The sequence below is a fragment of the Armigeres subalbatus genome, chromosome 3 (assembly GCF_024139115.2).
Source record: "Armigeres subalbatus isolate Guangzhou_Male chromosome 3, GZ_Asu_2, whole genome shotgun sequence".
NCBI classification, from domain to species: domain Eukaryota; kingdom Metazoa; phylum Arthropoda; class Insecta; order Diptera; family Culicidae; genus Armigeres; species Armigeres subalbatus.
The window spans coordinates 236,514,917-236,532,893 of record NC_085141.1 but is presented as its reverse complement, the minus strand read 5'-3'; the positions used below and the strand labels follow the sequence as shown (position 1 = coordinate 236,532,893).

General features: G+C 38.5%; 1 protein-coding gene across 5 annotated transcripts in view; it reads left to right on the top strand.

Moving 5' to 3' along the window:
* Positions 1–250: 250 nt before the first annotated feature.
* LOC134221051 (mitogen-activated protein kinase p38b-like) overlaps positions 251–17,977 on the top strand; it is a 40,144-nt gene continuing 22,417 nt past the window's right edge. The window contains exons 1-4 of one of the 5 annotated variants that reach the window (XM_062700232.1): positions 255–435; positions 906–1,144; positions 10,855–11,188; positions 12,006–12,240. In XM_062700232.1, the coding sequence (XP_062556216.1) occupies positions 1,041–1,144; positions 10,855–11,188; positions 12,006–12,240 (673 nt within the window). In that variant the 5' untranslated portion in view covers positions 255–435; positions 906–1,040. Of the gene's footprint in view, positions 1,145–10,854; positions 11,189–12,005; positions 12,241–17,977 lie in introns of all 5 variants that reach the window. The other 4 variants (XM_062700231.1, XM_062700229.1, XM_062700230.1 and 1 more) reach the window with 4 other exon arrangements.

Below are 17,977 nucleotides of genomic sequence, written 5' to 3'. Positions count from 1 at the left end.
AAATGGATGTTTTTCAAAATTACCCGGACTGAATAACCTAATGCCAGAAAAACATGGCTGTTAATATGAACATGCGATCTACGAACATCCAACCGTCGAATCAAATTAATAAGATCCCACGTTACTTAGTGCGAAAAATGTTCGAACAGCACTGAAGGCGTTACGTCAATAATGTCAGTTGAACGTTCACTGCCTCTTTAATTCCATCATATGTACATCTGTACATATATCAGTCCACCAATGCCAATGTAGTGCACTAAAAATCCCAACGTTCACATCAGTTTCATTGCAACGTTCACTCCGCTAAGTGTGGTTTAAGTCTCGCAGCTCCGATGTAGAGGCAATACGCGCACCTAACAAATTGTTCTCACACCTTCCTATCCGGTGCACCCTTCACATCTAGCTCGTCTACATCGTCGTTCATTATTCCGTCCGGTATGTCGCACGTTTTCTGATCACTACATTTACTGTTACCGTATGTCGTCGTCGTTCCATGCATAATGCGCTCACTGTGACGTGTCTCCGGGCTGTCGTCGTACTTGTGTAGGAAACGGAACAGAAAATTCACGGTTCCTTTTTCTAAGGAAGGCCAACCCCGCAAGCATAATATAGAGGTAGATGCCGAGAGCAGTGGTGAAGCAAAGCTTGTTTATTTTTGGTCTATTTCTGGGTTGAAGCAAGATAAAAAAAAAGACGGATGTCGAATGCATAAGACCAAGCCGTGAAAACTACAGTGGTTTATTATTCTACAAACCGTAAAATTAGGCGAATTCAGTAAGTGAATGTGGTGTCTGGAGGCTTATATGGAGGGAAGATAACAGTGCAGAGTGATTCCACGCTGTAAATAATACACCGAAAGATATTCAAAGTGTTATAATTGTGTTTCTTATCTTGTAATTCAACAGATATCAGAAGAAAAAATTGTGTGAAACCACTAACGAAGCAAAGTCTAAGCTAAAATCGGTGCTCGCAACTGTGTTCGTGTGGTTATTCGAAGAAAAGGTGTGAAATACGGCATCAGAATCAATCACGGGAACGCTATGCCACAGTTCTACAAAGTTGAAATCAACAAAACAGAATGGGAGGTACCCGAAAAATACCAAATGTTAACTCCAGTAGGGAGTGGGGCATATGGTCAAGTTTGGTGAGTATCAATTTAAACTCCGAAATTTTCAACCTGATCTTATCGCTTCACGAGAAAATTAAAATCCATTTGAACTGTAATTACTTGGTACTAATGTGACGTCATGCTTTGCGTTGGCATTTGCTTTTGCGGGGCTCATTCAGGGGGATGTTGACACTGGTGTTATGTAGTTGAGGCAAAAGTATAAGATCCCTAATGTCGCTACTGTCCGCGTGACAAATAGCTATAGCAATTCAACACGGTAATTGAAGTTTCAAATCATTGTATTGACGTTGAATAAACAATCGAGATAAGCTTATTGGTGCATGTCAGGAAAATATCAGTGGGACAGCGTTTCTAATATTCTAGCGTTCACTATTCTATCAGTCCTAGTCTAGTAAAATCAGTCTAGTAGAAGAAAACGAAATGAACAAAACGATGTTGAATTCATCTTCAAACCGGTTGTTTTGCCGCTACCCACACTTGTTTTTATTTATGGATACAGCTCGTTTATAATGTTACTGAAGGAGACAAGATTGCATTGTTTAGTTTTAGAGCTACCTGCGATACCTAAACATACTACAGAACAATTGAACAAACATGTGCTGCCTGTTTCAGTTCATTTAGCGATTCTAAGGGAAGGTATCGATATCTACATCTGAATGTGAGGAAATCTCTATAAAATTATATATATATTATAAATTATATATTATAAATTATATATATTATATAAATTATATATTATCTACATCTGAATGTGAGGAAATCTCTATAAAATATTTATTTCATTTAATTTGCTGTGTGGGATTGTTAGTTAGTTCACCATCCACTTAGTGTTAATTGAACTAAAATTGATCTGTAAATAGTCGTGCGATCTTATGCCAATACTTCTGCCAAAAAATTATCCTAAGATTGATTCTCTCATCGCCATCGTGGGGTTTTATTTAACATGTTTGAATTTAATCTTTTTTTTTAAATAGCGAATTTAGATACTTAACGTAAATAACAAATTATTAGTAAATAACAAACTATTCGCTCATCCATACATCCACAATCAGAGCCGTAGCGTGTATTCCCGGCACCCTTCGCGAAAACTTTTTTAAGTGCCCCTCTCTTACTAGGGGAAAGCGTGCAATATTGTACATTCAAACAACATTTTGTAAGATCAACATGTTGAGTGGATTGAAGATGCTTCCAATAGCAAGCGGTATAAGATTTGAAATTTTGTGATATTTTTTAAGTATTCGCAAACCTTGGTTAAATCTTGCAGAGTCGTTAGCATTTCGGGACACCCGTATGCAATCTTATAAACATCAAGAACGGTCAGCAAGATCATAAAAATTGCCGAAAGACCGTTATTCTTTACTCATGATTCCTTCCAGCTCATACTGTCGATAACGGCTATTTCTTGCACTCAATTGAAGGAGCTGACGTACTATGAATTGAACTACATTACTGAGAAGGGGGTTTTAAAAATCGTGACAAACCATATACACATTTCAGGTGACTGTGTCAACTCTGAAATGAATCGGTAGATGGTCGCTATCGGGTCTATTCGGATCAGGAAAAAATCAACTTTAGAATAGGTCCCTCAGTGGTTTGGAGGCATTTTTGTACTACGTTGGGTCAATGAAATCCAACTTCGAAGTGGTTTGAATCACCATCGGAAGCATCTTGCTAATCTACGAGTATTAAGAAATGATAACCGAAGTAGTCATTTTAGCAAGGTACATTATCACTGCCAGGGTTTGAATCCAAAGGAGAATGAAAAAAGCTCTCACTTATCATGTCTGTTTACACTCTCGATAGGTAACATACCGTGAAAGACGTTTTTTCGGAAGCTGTTACGATTGGATACGATGGGATCGGGATTGGAAATTGGATGATTTGTGCAGTTAAGATTATGATCACTGGGGAAACTAAGTTGCATCGCGAGATTACTTCTGGAGTTCCTTCAGGATTTCCTTCTGGAGTTCCTCAAGGAGTTCTTCCAGGAATTTCTCTCGGAGTTTTTTTTTCTGGAGGGATTCCTCCTAGCGTATCTTCGGAAATTCTTCTTAGAGTTCATTCGGGAATTCATCCTGAAGTTCCTCGAGGAATTATTTCTGGAATTCCTCCAGGAATTCTATCTGGGGTTGGTCTTGAATATCGTTTTGGAGTCCTTCCTGGAGTTTCTTCAAAAATACTTCGTGGAGCTCCTCCAGATATTATTTCTGGAGTTCCTTCAGAAATTACTCCTGTAGTTCCTCCAGAAATTACTCCTGGAGTTCCTCCTTCCGCATTCATCCTGAATTTCTCCAGATATTAATCCTGAATTCTGCCAGGAATTCATCCTGAGTTTCTGGAGGAACTCCAAAAGAAACTCCTGAAGGAACTTTAAAGTGATTATACAACAAAGCCACTTGTCATCTTGGAAATCACGTACTTTCAAAGTAATTTTTCAACAGCACGAGTTGAGAGAACCGTTACGCACAGATATATAGTGAAACAATGGTAGACCATTTGCTTACTCATGCTGAACAATCGACTATAATTTTAGCGCTACACGAAAGCTATTTTGTCAGATTTGGGCTTTTGAAACTGAGAGTAGATGTGGTGCAGTGAATTTAAAATTCACTGGACTTATTGTATAATCACCTTAAGAAGAATTCCTGAAAGAACTTCAGAAGGAATTCCTGGAAGAGCTCCTAAAAAGTCAAAGAAGAAATATTTGAGAGAATTCCAGAAAAAAAAACTCTGAGAGAAATTCCTGGAAGCACAGAAGGAAATCCTGGCTGAACTCCAGCAATAATTTCCAAAGAACTTCAGAAGTTCAGCTCCACGGAGAATTTTCGGATAAACTCCAGGAAGGATTTCTGCTAGAACTCCAAAACGGTATCATGGATCAACCCCAGGTAGAATTCCTGGAGGAATTCCAGAAATATTTCATCGAAGAACTTCAGGATAAATTCCCGAAGAAACTCTAAAAAGAATTTCCGAAGAGGCGCTAGCAGGAATTCCTCCAGAAAAAAAAAAACCCGAGAAAAATTCCTCTGGAGCAACTTCAGGAGTAATCTCTGGAGCAACTCCAGGAGTAATCTCTGGAGCAACTCCAGAAGTAATCTCTGGAGCAACTCCAGGAGGAGCTTCAGAAGCATTTTCTGGAGGAGCTCTACCAAGAATTTTCGGAGAAACTCTTGCAAAGATTTCTTTGAGAACTCCAAAAGGAATCCTGGATGAACCCCCGGTAGAATTCCTGGAGGAACTCCAGAAATAATTCCTTGAGGACTTCAGGATGAATTCCTGAAGGAAATCTAAGAAGAAATTCCGAAGAGACGCTAGGAGGAATCTCTCCAGAACTAGGAGTATTTTCTGGAGGAACTCTAGAAGTAATTTCTGGAAGAGCTCCATGAGGAAGAACCTTATTGAGGAATTCCTGGGGGAATTCAGAATCAATTCCTGGATGATTTAAAATGAATTCCTGGGAAATTAAGGCTACCTTACACCTTGGGAAAATTTTCCGCCGGATTTTGGACCCCGTGCATTTTAAATGGGGCCGGGATTTTGGCAGGAAAAGTCTCTGGAGCAATTCCTTTAGGAATTTCATGAGAGACTCCTGAAGGAACTTTGAGAGGAGTTCCTGGTCTAACTCCAGGATGATCTCTTCGAACTGTGAAAGTAATTCTATGAGGATCTCCAAGATGAATCCCTAGCTCTTCGAGAAGAATTTTGGGAAGAATTCCTGGACTAGCTCCAGGAGAAATTCCTGGTTGAACTGCAGGAGGAATGCCTGGAGGAACTCTTGCTGGAGCACCCTCCCATTTTTCCTTTTGAAATTTCTTCTGCAGTTCTTCCTGTAGTTCCTCAAAGAGCTCCGCTATGAATTTCTCTTGGAATTCCTCAAAAAATTTCTCCGATGGTGACAATGGATCGATCGCCGCGATTTCATGTTTCGGTTGCTAATCGAATCGATTGATTTTCGGCGAGAAATAAAACAAATGTTTGCCAGATTGTCCAGACGTTTAATCGATTAGCAACCGAAACAAAAAAAATCCTCCTGGAATTCCTTTAGTCGTTTCCCTTGGATATCTTTCAGAAGGTCCTCCGGGAATACCTGCGGATGTTTCTTCCGGAATTCTTCAAATAATTCCTAGATTTCATTTATTAATTCTTCTTAAAATCCCTTCAGATGTTTATCATACCGCCATCGGGGGTGACAATGGGTCTGGGGGTGAGAATGGGTCATCGCTCTTACCGGCAGCCTCGAGGTCGTAGAGCAAAATCGTTCAAAAAGGACTCTTATATTTTAGTCTTCGTTCCCTCAGATACATTCAACCCATTCTACAAGCATTCTAAGTAGTTGAAACAGTGACCCATTTTCACCCCCATTTGACCCATTGTCACCCCCGACGACGGTAGATCTAGTAATTCTTTCTAGAATTCCTACAAGAGATTCTCCACGAACTAACATATAGGTTCTTTCTGGAATTTCTTCAAAAGCCCCTCCTGAAATTCATCCTGAACTGCTTCCTGAAAATCCGCCGATTTTCATGCAATTAGTCTTGACAAATTTGGAAAAGCATGTTACAATTGAGTCTACCGGGCTTGTCTCTCCCATGTGGCTCGTATAAATTTCAATGTTCTTAGCAACGATGCGACGTTTATGAGGTGTTTAAATCAAATATATATTTCCTTAAAATAGTAAAGCTATACATTACATTTATACTGAAGTAAATAACTGATTTATTTATGAATCGTTGCGTCCGGTTTTCGAATCAAAAGAGTCCGGAGTTCTTATCGCACAAATTTGAAATTTGTAAAGATAACGTCTTTAACAAAGTTCATCTGGTAGGAATGGACTGTCATGTAACGGAAAAAATAATTAGGAAATTTACAAATAGGCGGCGCTAATGTACTTGCAATATTCTTGCATGATTGAAATATTGCTTTAGCTTGAGATCCCTCATACCTACACCAAAGTTATATTCGGCAACATTGTTCAGGATTTCCAGGACTACAAAGCGTTGCTCAATATAATGAGCACTTCTTCCAAGATGCAGCGCTAGTGAGTTGTTATACTTGAGTATATTATTCCATGTGAGATCTGATGTATTTTGGTTCGTAGCTTTTTTGGCAAACATGAATGCTGAGGTAGAGCTCATCAAAAGTTTTCTTTGGATTCAATCTGCTCCAGCGATGCTGCAAATAATAGAATGCGTTCACAGAATGTGTTTGAGGCAATCCAAGAAAACCCTGGAATTAAGGCCTTTGGGTTTACATGCGTAACCAAAGATCAGCCAATTTGCCGCATATTTGTAAAATTCCTAAATATTTTTCCTTCACAAGACTGTCTATTCCCAAACTTTAACAAATTTTTAATTTGTGCGATGAGAATATTTACAATGAAGAAAATTCTATATATCGAAATATCTTGAGTAGTCTAAAATAATGAATTCAAATATACCACCACCTAGCGGCAAAGCTCTGAACTAATCAATGTCTCATGTCAAAGCACACGCAGTCCTGCATAACCTTTTTGAAACGGTACAGTACATGAAAAATCACTGTTTTTGTACCCTTTTCACAAAAACCCCTCCCCGCGATGTACCCGCCCACCAATAGTCAATCTTTGATTACGACCTGAAAGATGATTAAATTATCTTTCGAAACAGCCCCAAAAATCCAAAATTGGCCGAACAATATAAAAGTTAATTGCATTTTATTCGGCAACTCGGCCGTACGAAAACCATTTTTTTTGTTAAATATCTTGGCTGTACATATGCACAGCACATGTTTCGAAATGGACAAATTGATATGAAATTTGCGAAAAAGAATCCACGTGTCTTGGAGGGACTCGAACCCTCAACCTCCTACTCTCTAGATAGGCGTGCCCCACAACAAGACCACTTAAAGGTCACGTTTGCGGAAAAGCCATCAGAATCCGAGTACCAACCTTCACCGCGGTTAGCTCTTTTTTGCAAATTGAATATCTTTCGGATGCTTGATTTGTCCAATCTCACATGTGCTTTACTGTTGTATATCCACAGTCAAGCGAGTGCACATTGTTTATTAAACGAGAGGATCGCACTCTATGCCCCCAACAACGGACTGGGCGGATTTGTATAGAGTGCGAATCAATCACACTCTGCTGTGCCAAAGGCTTACTTTGCTAAAGCATTTGATGAGTTTGATTGCCCTACGCCTGCGGTCGCGTGTACTCAGACGAGTAATGACGGTGGAAGACCGACACTTGATTACAGTTAATTTAATTTTATTCGGAACTCGGCCGTACGAAAACCATTTTTTTTGTTAAATATCTTGGCTATACATATGCACAGCACATGTTTCGAAATGGACAAATTGATATGAAATTTGCGAAAAAGAATCCACGTGTCTTTGAGGGACTCGAACCCTCAACCTCCTACTCTCTAGACAGGCGTGGTTTTCGTACGGCCGAGTTGCCGAATAAAATGCAATTAACTTTATTCAAGTGTCGGTCTTCCACCGTCATTTGTCGTCTGAGTACTCTGAGTACAATTCGAAACTGGTATTACTCAAAGAAAAAAAATGCGAATAGAATAATAATCGGTTTATAACATAGAAACTATTCTTGTGTTACCTACATACAGTATTGAACAACCATTAATTTTCAAAATCTAATTAGAATTTTCTTCACCAGACGCCGCATTACATATCTAGTACAGTCGCCTCTCCACATCTCGATATTGAAGGGGCCATCGAGATAGGGAGAGATCGAGGAATGGAAGGAAATTTGAAATGGGTACTAGATTCAAAAAAACTCGTTGCTATGAAAAAACGACAACAAAACAAATGTCGTTTCCTGTTGTTGATGCGTTTGTTATTGTCCAAAGATGGCCTAGTAGCCTAAAAATCTGACCATATCGACATAAGGAAAGTGAATCCCGAACAAAATTTGATCAGAACCCATTGACATAGAGAGATATCGAGATTGGGAGGTTATCGAGATGTAGGAAGTCCAAATGTATGTAGGTTGAAGGGACTGAGGAAACCATCGACATAGGGAGAGATATCAAGATATAGAACATCGAGATGTGGAGAGTCGACTGTATTATGTGACACGCACAACGGACATGCTTTGGTCATTTTGATTTTATATTTTCCTTTGTTTATTCGTAAAGTTTTAAAAATCAGAGCTACAAATCTGTCATTTTACATCATTAGTATTATGTTTCAGTCATCTCCGGTTATTTAACGGCAATTATTTCGAGATTAATTCTAAATGTCCCTTATCCAGCAAGCATTGTTTAAAAATTAGCAGTCCATTGAAAATCGGGTAAATAATCCAATAATAATAAAAAAATTAAAGAAAATCGTTCTCAACAATCTTGGATTTGAAAATTAAACGAAATTTATTGAAGATTTACAAAATGGATAGCTGAAAAACAGATTTGTGACAAATATCGTGCGCAAAAATTGACAAAATTGCAGTTTTATGCCAAATTCCGTTTAACAGCAAATAATAAAAATGAATCAGAGGGGTAGGAAATCATGTCCTACCAGCCCCAAATAACTTGAATTTGAATTTTTAATAAACCTAACTATCATAGGTCCTTCTCTAGAGGTAGTGGAACTTGGTTTCTCACATCTCTGATACATTACAATCCTTCCTGTTAAACAGAAATTGGCACAATATCGAGTGTCTGCACACGATAGTTGCCACAAATTTGATTTATAGCAATCCTTCTTGTAAATCTTCAATAACTCTCATTCAATTTTCAAATCAAAGACTATTGAGAATGATTTCCCTGTCAGTTAGCTAATTTTTAAGCAAAACTTGCTGAATGGCAAAATTTAAAATAAATCTTGAGCACGTCGCACGATTTCAACATGAATTGCCGACTGTTTCGCCCAAACGTAATTATCGGCCAAATCACCCATTCGGCCAAATGGCCCGTTCAGCCGAACGACATTTTTGACCAAATAACTAAATAATGGTTTGTTCGGTTATCATTTCCGAAACGGTCATCGACCGAAAAAGTTGTCTGTCGTAACAGGTCATTTGGCATTAAAAAGCAATTTGACTGAATTGGACAAACGGCATTTTCGGCCAAACTAGCTACCCTATAACCAGAGACCGGCGGAGTGAAAATCTGTCGAAATGGCAACGTATGAAAATGCATGCAATCGTCAAAATAATACTGGCAGCACTAGCACTGGCAGCAACTTTTTGCTTGCTTCTTATGGATGCAAAATGTAAACAAGTCGAATTGGAACCGCTTTTGACAGTTCGATTGGAAATAAGATGGTGTTTTCGCCGATCTATTATCTAGTATTTCTAGGCCAAACGACTTTTTTGGCAAACTGCCCAGTACGGTCGAATGGTACGAAAATTCCCTTTCAGCCAAAATTGTCGTTTGACAGAAGGGGCCATTTGGCCAAAAATGTTCTTTCTGTCAATTGACCATTTCGGGCAAACGTCATTTTCGTCCAAAATAGAAAAAATGACCAGTTCAACCGAACGATAATTTCGACCGTGTGACATTTTCGCCCAAGAGGTCCTTTCTTCCAAACGGCCATTTCGATCAAACGGCATTTTCAGCCAAATGAACTATTCGGCCGAGTGACATTTTCGGACAAATTACATTTTCGATCAAATAACTGTCGCCCTAATGGTTTATTCCGTCAAATTACACATTTTGAAAAAAAAATTAAAAGCTCGAATTCAGCGAGATTTTTTTTTGGATTCCAAGGGTAAATGATTCGGAATTTCCTCGGAACATTATTCGGAAATTCCGTGGAAAATTCTTTAGAGTTGTCACAGGAAGAAATTTTCATGGGTAATTTTGACATTCCAGGAAACACAATAACTGACCGGGCTGCTATATTTCAAAGAATGAATTACTCGCCGATGGCTACATGTTGGATAAAGAATACTCTCTTGTAATTTATGCCTTTATGTTTAAAAGGGCCCCTTCACAAATTACATACCGCATTAGGAAGTGGGAGGGCATCTGTCCGAGTGTTACGGCCTATACAAAAAGTGGGTGGTTAATTTTTGCGTTATGTAATTTGTGAATGAACCCCGATTGCTTAATATGAACGTTACATTGGCCTTTGAAGAGTTATGTGTTCTGAGCCACTGAATTTAACCGTCTATCGACTCGAAGTCGAGTCAAGTACGAGACACTGAAGACGACCACACAGTTGTGGTCGAAATACGTATCTGCAAAGATATCGAAAATAATTGGTGGAATTAAATGGAGAGTACTTAACTCGTCTTAGACGGTTGAATACATTCCACTAAAAGAGCTTAATATATTTTTCACTGAATTTAGTTAAGCTGAACTGGGATGACATCACTGTATGTACTGTATGTATAATGTATATGTATGGAACCCATTGCCGGATTTAGGGATGGAGGGGTTCGCGTGGTGAGGGGGGAGGGATGGTCCCAGGCCCCCACAAAAGCTTATATACGAAAAGCAACCTTTTCTGTGTATAGCAGTACACAGACTTATTTTGCCAGATTGAAAAGTGAACTGCTAGTCAGTACCTCCATGGATCGGCTAATGCAAACTTAAAGTAAGATTGATTGGAACATGAACTAAACCACCCCTTTTGAGAGGGCTATTACATCAGTTAATACCTACTTTAATTAGCCATGTCTACGCACTGATCTCGAGGCGATCGACTCAACCGAGTCAATCACCCATTGCCACTCAGAACTGTATAATTAACTGCAAACTTTTTCTCTTTATTTTCCAATACAGTTCAGCAACGGACACTCAGCACAACGTTAAGGTAGCCATAAAAAAGCTGGCGCGCCCTTTCCAGTCAGCTGTGCACGCCAAACGAACCTATCGCGAACTTCGCATGTTGAAGCACATGAACCACGAGAACATAATCGGCCTGTTGGATGTTTTCCATCCCGGAGGAAACACACTGGACGGCTTCCAGCAGGTCTACCTGGTCACTCATCTGATGGGGGCGGACCTGAACAATATTATACGAACACAGCGTCTCTCGGACGACCATGTACAATTCCTAGTCTATCAGATATTGCGTGGCCTTAAATACATTCACAGTGCCGGTATTATACACAGGGTAAGGATTGCTAATGTTGTTTGCGATTATCAATTTTTAATCGGCACCCGCACACCACTTTCGAGTTGGGTTCTGAAGCATATGCTACAGAACCCAACTCGAAAGTAGAAATAAATTACCCCCATAATCATCGTTCATGTCACGCTTTATTATATTTTTTCACGATATGATTTCAATGCACCGACCAAGAGATTGTGAGTGTTAGTTCTATGGAATATTTCATAAAATATGTAATACATTGGGGAAAACGGAGGCGGGCCAAAGGGTTCATACAAATATGTTTTACTGCGGCTGCAACAAGCGATAACAACAAATTAGTTGCAAATTTGTTCCATGCAAATTGGAGTGGAACGATATTTTTGCAAAAGCATCGTTTATAAAATCTTATCTTACTTGCTACGTTCTATAATGACGGCTACAAGTCTTTGAAATTGTCAAGGATTTTTTTTGGAATTTTCAAGAGATTTTTTTTCGAATGATCAAGGGATTTTTTTCGGAAAATTCTTTAGGACTTTCATAGGAAATCGATCGGCATTTGTACGGGAAATTCTTTGGAATTTCTACAGAAAATTATTTGGAAGTTGCCCAAGAAATTGTTTGAAATTTTTAAGGAAAACTGTTGGTGCTGTATTTTTTGTTTCGCGATAAGATGGATATATATTCAATGAGTTGAAAAACATTTCAGTACTCCTATATTTTCATTTGGGAAGATATCCATCATTCATTTCCATCCTCCCTTTGAGTGCGATAAATTCAAAACACGAACCAACATTTTTATAAAAGTATAGTCTACAGGGTAGTAATTGTTTCGTTGCAGGATTTGAAGCCGTCCAACATTGCGGTGAACGAGGATTGCGAGTTGAAAATTTTGGACTTCGGTCTGGCCCGTCCCACAGAGAACGAAATGACCGGCTACGTCGCGACGCGGTGGTACCGGGCACCAGAAATCATGCTCAACTGGATGCACTACAACCAGACGGTGGACATTTGGTCCGTCGGGTGCATCATGGCGGAGCTGTTGACGGGGCGAACCCTGTTCCCCGGCACAGACCGTATCCTTTTACAAATATTTATATTCTCTAGGAAATGGGTGCCATGCTGGTTTCGTACAGGGGAAAATCATTTCGTACCATGTTAAAAACTATATTGGTTCGGGGCTGGTTCGGTGTCTCGATTGTTTGGTTTCGTATATTATATTACCGTACTAGGAATACTCACTATCTATAATAAGTAGTGCCTTGTGACGCAGTCAGATAGATATCTAAAACCATTGATTGGCACGTGCTTGTGTGGATGGGTATTTTGTATTTGCATGCTAATCAATTCATTTTTTCCAACATCATCGCCACTCACTTAACAGCTGTCATATAGATATCTAATTATGTATAATCACATCTGACAAACGCTATGCATGGTGGATGTATTCGTACTCATATTGTTGCTAGTATTGAATGTTCGTTGTCTTCATCTTATCCGCATAACATTAATAACAAAAAACTCTCGCTCGTGCATTTTAAAATGTATCGAAAAAAATCACATTAGAAAAGTAAAAAAATGTATCAAAAGATCGTATTTGAGTGATCCTATAACCTTTCGGTGCAACTTTGTTGCACGCGAAAGGCAAAAGGGAAAGTAATGGTCCGCCAAATATGTAATATAAGACAATTTAGGCCTGGTCACTTTTAGGTAGGATCACTATAGTCACCATTTCTCATGAGAAGTCACTGTTTTCAACTATTTTGAGCAAAATCCAGGGTGTTGTTAGGTTGGTTTTATGTATTCGATGAATGATATTTTGCTCAATAGTTACTATACGCATCTAAGAACAATGAAAACTTACAGAGAAAATTATTTAAGCTTTTTTAGTGGAATGTCTTAATCTGTCATAAAACGAGTTTAGTACTATTCCATTTAATTCCACCATGTTTTGTAATCTTTACATATACGTTTTTCGACCTCAACTGCGAGGCCGTCTCACACTGGGGCAGCCCTTGTCAAAACATGGAAAAAACCTCTCAGTCATTCAAAGAATGAAATAGACCATAAGTGTCTTCAGCGAAGTTTCAATATACATCAATGCCGACATTTTGGTCAATATTAACCATTTTTAGCGATATTCGCATGAAAGTCCCAAAAGTCAAATCGGCCAAACAATGTTTTTCAAGAGTGATTTCTTTAGAGAAGTTGTTTGTCACCTAATTTCAATGAACCTTGATAAAAAATTCAAAATTCCAGAGCCTGATTTGAGGATTGTTTTGCTTATTTAGAAAAGAAAGACCTAAAAATGAAATTTGATCAGTAATTGTACTTTATCAACACTTTTACTGTTTATTATTATTCAAAATCAAGGATAATGACAAAATACACGATTCGTGACGGTGATCCAGTTACAAAAAACATGAATTCTGGCGATTAATCGCGGTATACGGGCAGTTTTATAGTATGTTCCACATATGTCGTTTATGCGATGGGGCAGATTTGGGCAGGTGTTTGACAATGGTCCTTTCATACAAATACAATTCCAAAGACATGCTTTCCGATGATTTTTTCAAAAATTGAGTTTTACAGAAGACCATTTCAAAATGGAGACCCCGTCTCTTCCCGACGTACGCTTCGATCTAACAAAAAATATTCAACATTCTCAATTCTTTTTTTTTTAATTATGAAGCTTATGAGATTTATAAATATGCTTCAAGTTAGTTATAAGAGTTTTACGGTCGAATACCAAAATTTTCACCAAATTAATAGGTATTTAGGTCTCTAATTTAAAAATTAGAGTCAAAACCTCGGAAATCATTCTTCTGAAGAAATTCAAAAGATTCTTCCGGTTATCTCTTGCGAAAAAAACCCGTTGAAATTTAAAAAAAATCAACCAAAAGAACGCAATAAAAAATCACGACCCCGCTCCAAGCCGCCGCCATCGCCGATTTTCTTACCGGCGCACATATTTAATTCCACTTGTACCCCTCTACCATCTGTTACCACAAGTCCTGAATCAATCCAGAGTACTTCTGTTATTCCGTTTGCGTTCATTTTGCACAAGAGTGCTGTATAGACCGTTCTAAAAAAAAGTCTGTACTTTTGATAGACTAACGAAGACTTTTTTGGAACGTTTGGAACGCGCATTTGTACACTTAGGAAAATCGACACATACTTTATGGCAAAAATCCATGTATTTTGAAATATGCATATCATGCGTCGACACATACTTAATATCAGTACTGGAATTTCTCATTTTCAATGCGAGATGTCGCGCGATGTTTACATATCTGCCTCTTTCAATATCTATAGAAACGCGAAGAATGAGTGACATGCTACAAAAATCTCAAAAATCGCATAACTTTTCAAAAGGTCCTAAGTAACATTTTTTTTCATGAATTAATTTGAATTACGCAATCAACAGAACAACATGAAAGCTTTTGATTGCAGTACTCAAATTAATTTATGAAAAAAATGTTACTTAGGACCTTTTGAAAAGTTAAGCGAGAAATCTTTGTTCCGTGACAGGGCATGAAAGTGTGCAATCTCTGCTTTATTTTTGTGTTTATTACCATTTTCAACTCGGTAAATTAAAGGAACATGATAAATCAATTGACTAGTCACTATTATTCGCATGTAACCATTGAATTAATTTAGAAATATTAATTTTAAAATAAAGCACTACATTCTTTCATGCGAAATTGATCAAAGTACCCACGATTCTTTCATTTGGTCGCTTGAAATAGAAAAAGCCACTTTTCTCTCTGTCTTATGACGATCACGACCTTTTCCAGTACAGCTTAATATTACATACAAATTCACTCATGGATATAGTATCCCACATGGTCATAGTGACCCACATGGATAGTATGTGTGAACACTCATGCAATGCATGTGTGCGCATGGAATATATGTGTCGAAAATATGGAATCCATTTCGCTAACCCCATTGCAAAAATCCATGTGTGAACTCATGAATATGATGCGGAGTTTTTTTGTGAGTGATATGGAACTGACAGTTGATCCTGTTCCAATTTTGACATCTGGTGGAACTATTCTTATAGGACTCTAATTATTTGAGGTTCGCGTCCCCAAAACGCCATTTCGGCACTAACATTTCAAAAGGGCGAAACTGATTTTGCAAACAAGAGCTTCTCACGTCGCTGGGGGGCTTATATGTGCCCACCCATGCAATGACGCGCCATTTAATAAAAGAAGAGGATTCGCTACGCTGCTTCCATCAGTGGCATTGGATTGTGTGGGTGGGCTCAAATTAGCTCACCAGCAACGTGAGAAGCTCTTGTTTACTTCTTGTCGTCCTTTTGAAATGTTGGTGCCGATTTGATGGTTAGAACGATTGTTGTGGCATCCATTTTTGGACTCTATCGCAATAGTTCTTAATGCAACAAGTCTACAAACTCTATAGGTTATTATGTGCACAATGTCTAATAATAAAATTACTATATATAACAAGTTCATTTGTGGACGCAATAGCGCCCGTGGAAAGCGTTTTTTTTTTTCAATTTTTAAGAGTGATAGATTCTTTTCTGCATTTAAAAAAATCAAAATTTTTAACGTCTGTTGTCTGTGATTTTTTCATCAAATGCTGTGTCTGGTTGTCCAAGGTTGTCACTGGTATTGTTTTCTGCATCTGATAGTAAGGCTGTGAACCATTCCACCGATTCGTTAAACTTTTAGTTAAAATTTGACACTTCGATGGTTATTTTCCCACCGTGGTTAAAATTTTACCCCGAAGCCGACCCATTTGAGTTTTGATAGATAGATTGATAGTTATTCGGAACGAAATGGATTTGGCGCCAATTTTCTCGCGAACAAAGTTTAACTATCGAACTGTCAAATCTAACCATGCTCCGGAGCAGGGTTATTTTTAACCAGGACGAAATAACCATCGAACTGTCAAATTTTAACTAAAAGTTAAACGAATCGGTGGAATGGTTCACAGCCTAAAAAAGAATTCGGATTGAAAATTGTCTCGACTTCCCTGGGCATAAAAGTATCATCGTGCTAGCCTCATGATATACGAACGCAAAAATGGTAACTTGGCTTAGAAACCTCGCAGTTAATAACTGTGGAATTGCTTAATGAACACTAAGCTGCTCTGTCCCAGTGTGAGGATGTAACGCAAATAAGAAGAAGAAGAAGATATATAACTCTTAACTCTATATATTTAATAGACTCTGATTATGTGGACTTGTTGTACACCTTAGCAGTGTTGTCCTACACTTTCTCCAGAAAATTGTGCTTTTTGATTTTACTTTACACGATCTTAGACAGTATATAGTCTCAATTCAGTAAGTTTGAATCTTCTAAATTTCATTTACAAAAATGCACGCCAGAGCCACAGAAGCGCGTTCACTTACAGTTAGTCAATTAATAGAACTAGGCTAGATGTACCAGTCTTGGCTATAACACCAGTTGTCGCACTAGTACTTTATATGCCAAATGGCCAATCAAGTCACCGCAAACCAAGTTCATATCGATAAAGCATATTGATATGATACGATAAAACCTTTGATCTCCTCCAAAACAAGCAAAGCCTAATTTTACCATGATTTTTGAAATTGTCGTATGTACAAATGAGAGACTTTCTTTCATTACGCTCTGTTTCACTAATATCAAAGCAAGCTTTGCATTTACTGCAATATTTCCACCTCAGCACACTACACAAAGCTATTTTCTTCAGATCTCTGTTTAAACATCCGATGTAAATGTTAGTACGGCTTCGTAATTTTCGAAAAAGAAAGTAAAGCCTCTCTTTTGGACTTACGACGTTTTCAAAAATCACGCGAGAATTTTAAAAATTGATTCTGCTTAAAGGGGAGACTTAGGGGAACCTAAGCGATTTCATCACCGCGACGGCGACAACTAGTCGCCGCGAATGCATCGTTGGGTCGCTGCAGGCAATGTTCTACTTACGCTTCCATACCAACGGTGACAGAATCGGGAACCTTAATTTTTGACGTCTTTTGCACCAGTTGTCGCACTAGTGGTCCCAATTTGGCAAAACTTATAATAAAACAATGGGATTTGCAAAATAAGAAACCAACATTAAAAATAGTGCCACAACTGGTGTATGCGTTCCTATTATGGATTAATCAATTTTGAGGATTAAAACAAATTTTATTGTAGTTTGCACAGCTGTTCTAAGGAGCAGGAAGTGAAACCTTTCGCTGGATATATAAAGTCCACCCACATGCCTTTGACTTGTTGTTCTTATGTATGGCGACAATTGGTACACCCACCCTACTCCTAGTCCCACCGGAAACTGGCAGAGCTCCGCAGCTTCGTCCGAATCAATGGGAATAGAAAAATACCATGAGTAGTCCGTAGAATAGTCAACATTGAGACACTCCGACAAATAATTCAATGATAAGTGTGCACCATAACTCAAGTTGAATTTCAACGCAACAGATATTTAAACCCATTTCCCATTTCAATTCACCGAGTAGCGATGCTGCCTTTCTCGCATTTAGTCAAGACACCAACCTTATGTGGGGCTTATATGGTTCGATGTGCCATTTTCTTCATAACTTTCAAACGCAGTGGTCGATCGTTATGAAATTCGATAGTGTTCACAATGGATCAATTGCCGCGAAATTGCTGGTGGGGATTCTCATCGATTTGTTTTCGGCGAAAAATGACAAAACAAAACTTTGCCAGACTGTCCGGACGTTTCGGTCGATTTACTGGCCTACGACCATCTTCTGCGGACAAATCTTCCATTCACTTATTTTCTAACTGTTATAGTAATGGCTGTCTGTTAGAAAATAAGTGACTGGAAGATTTGTCC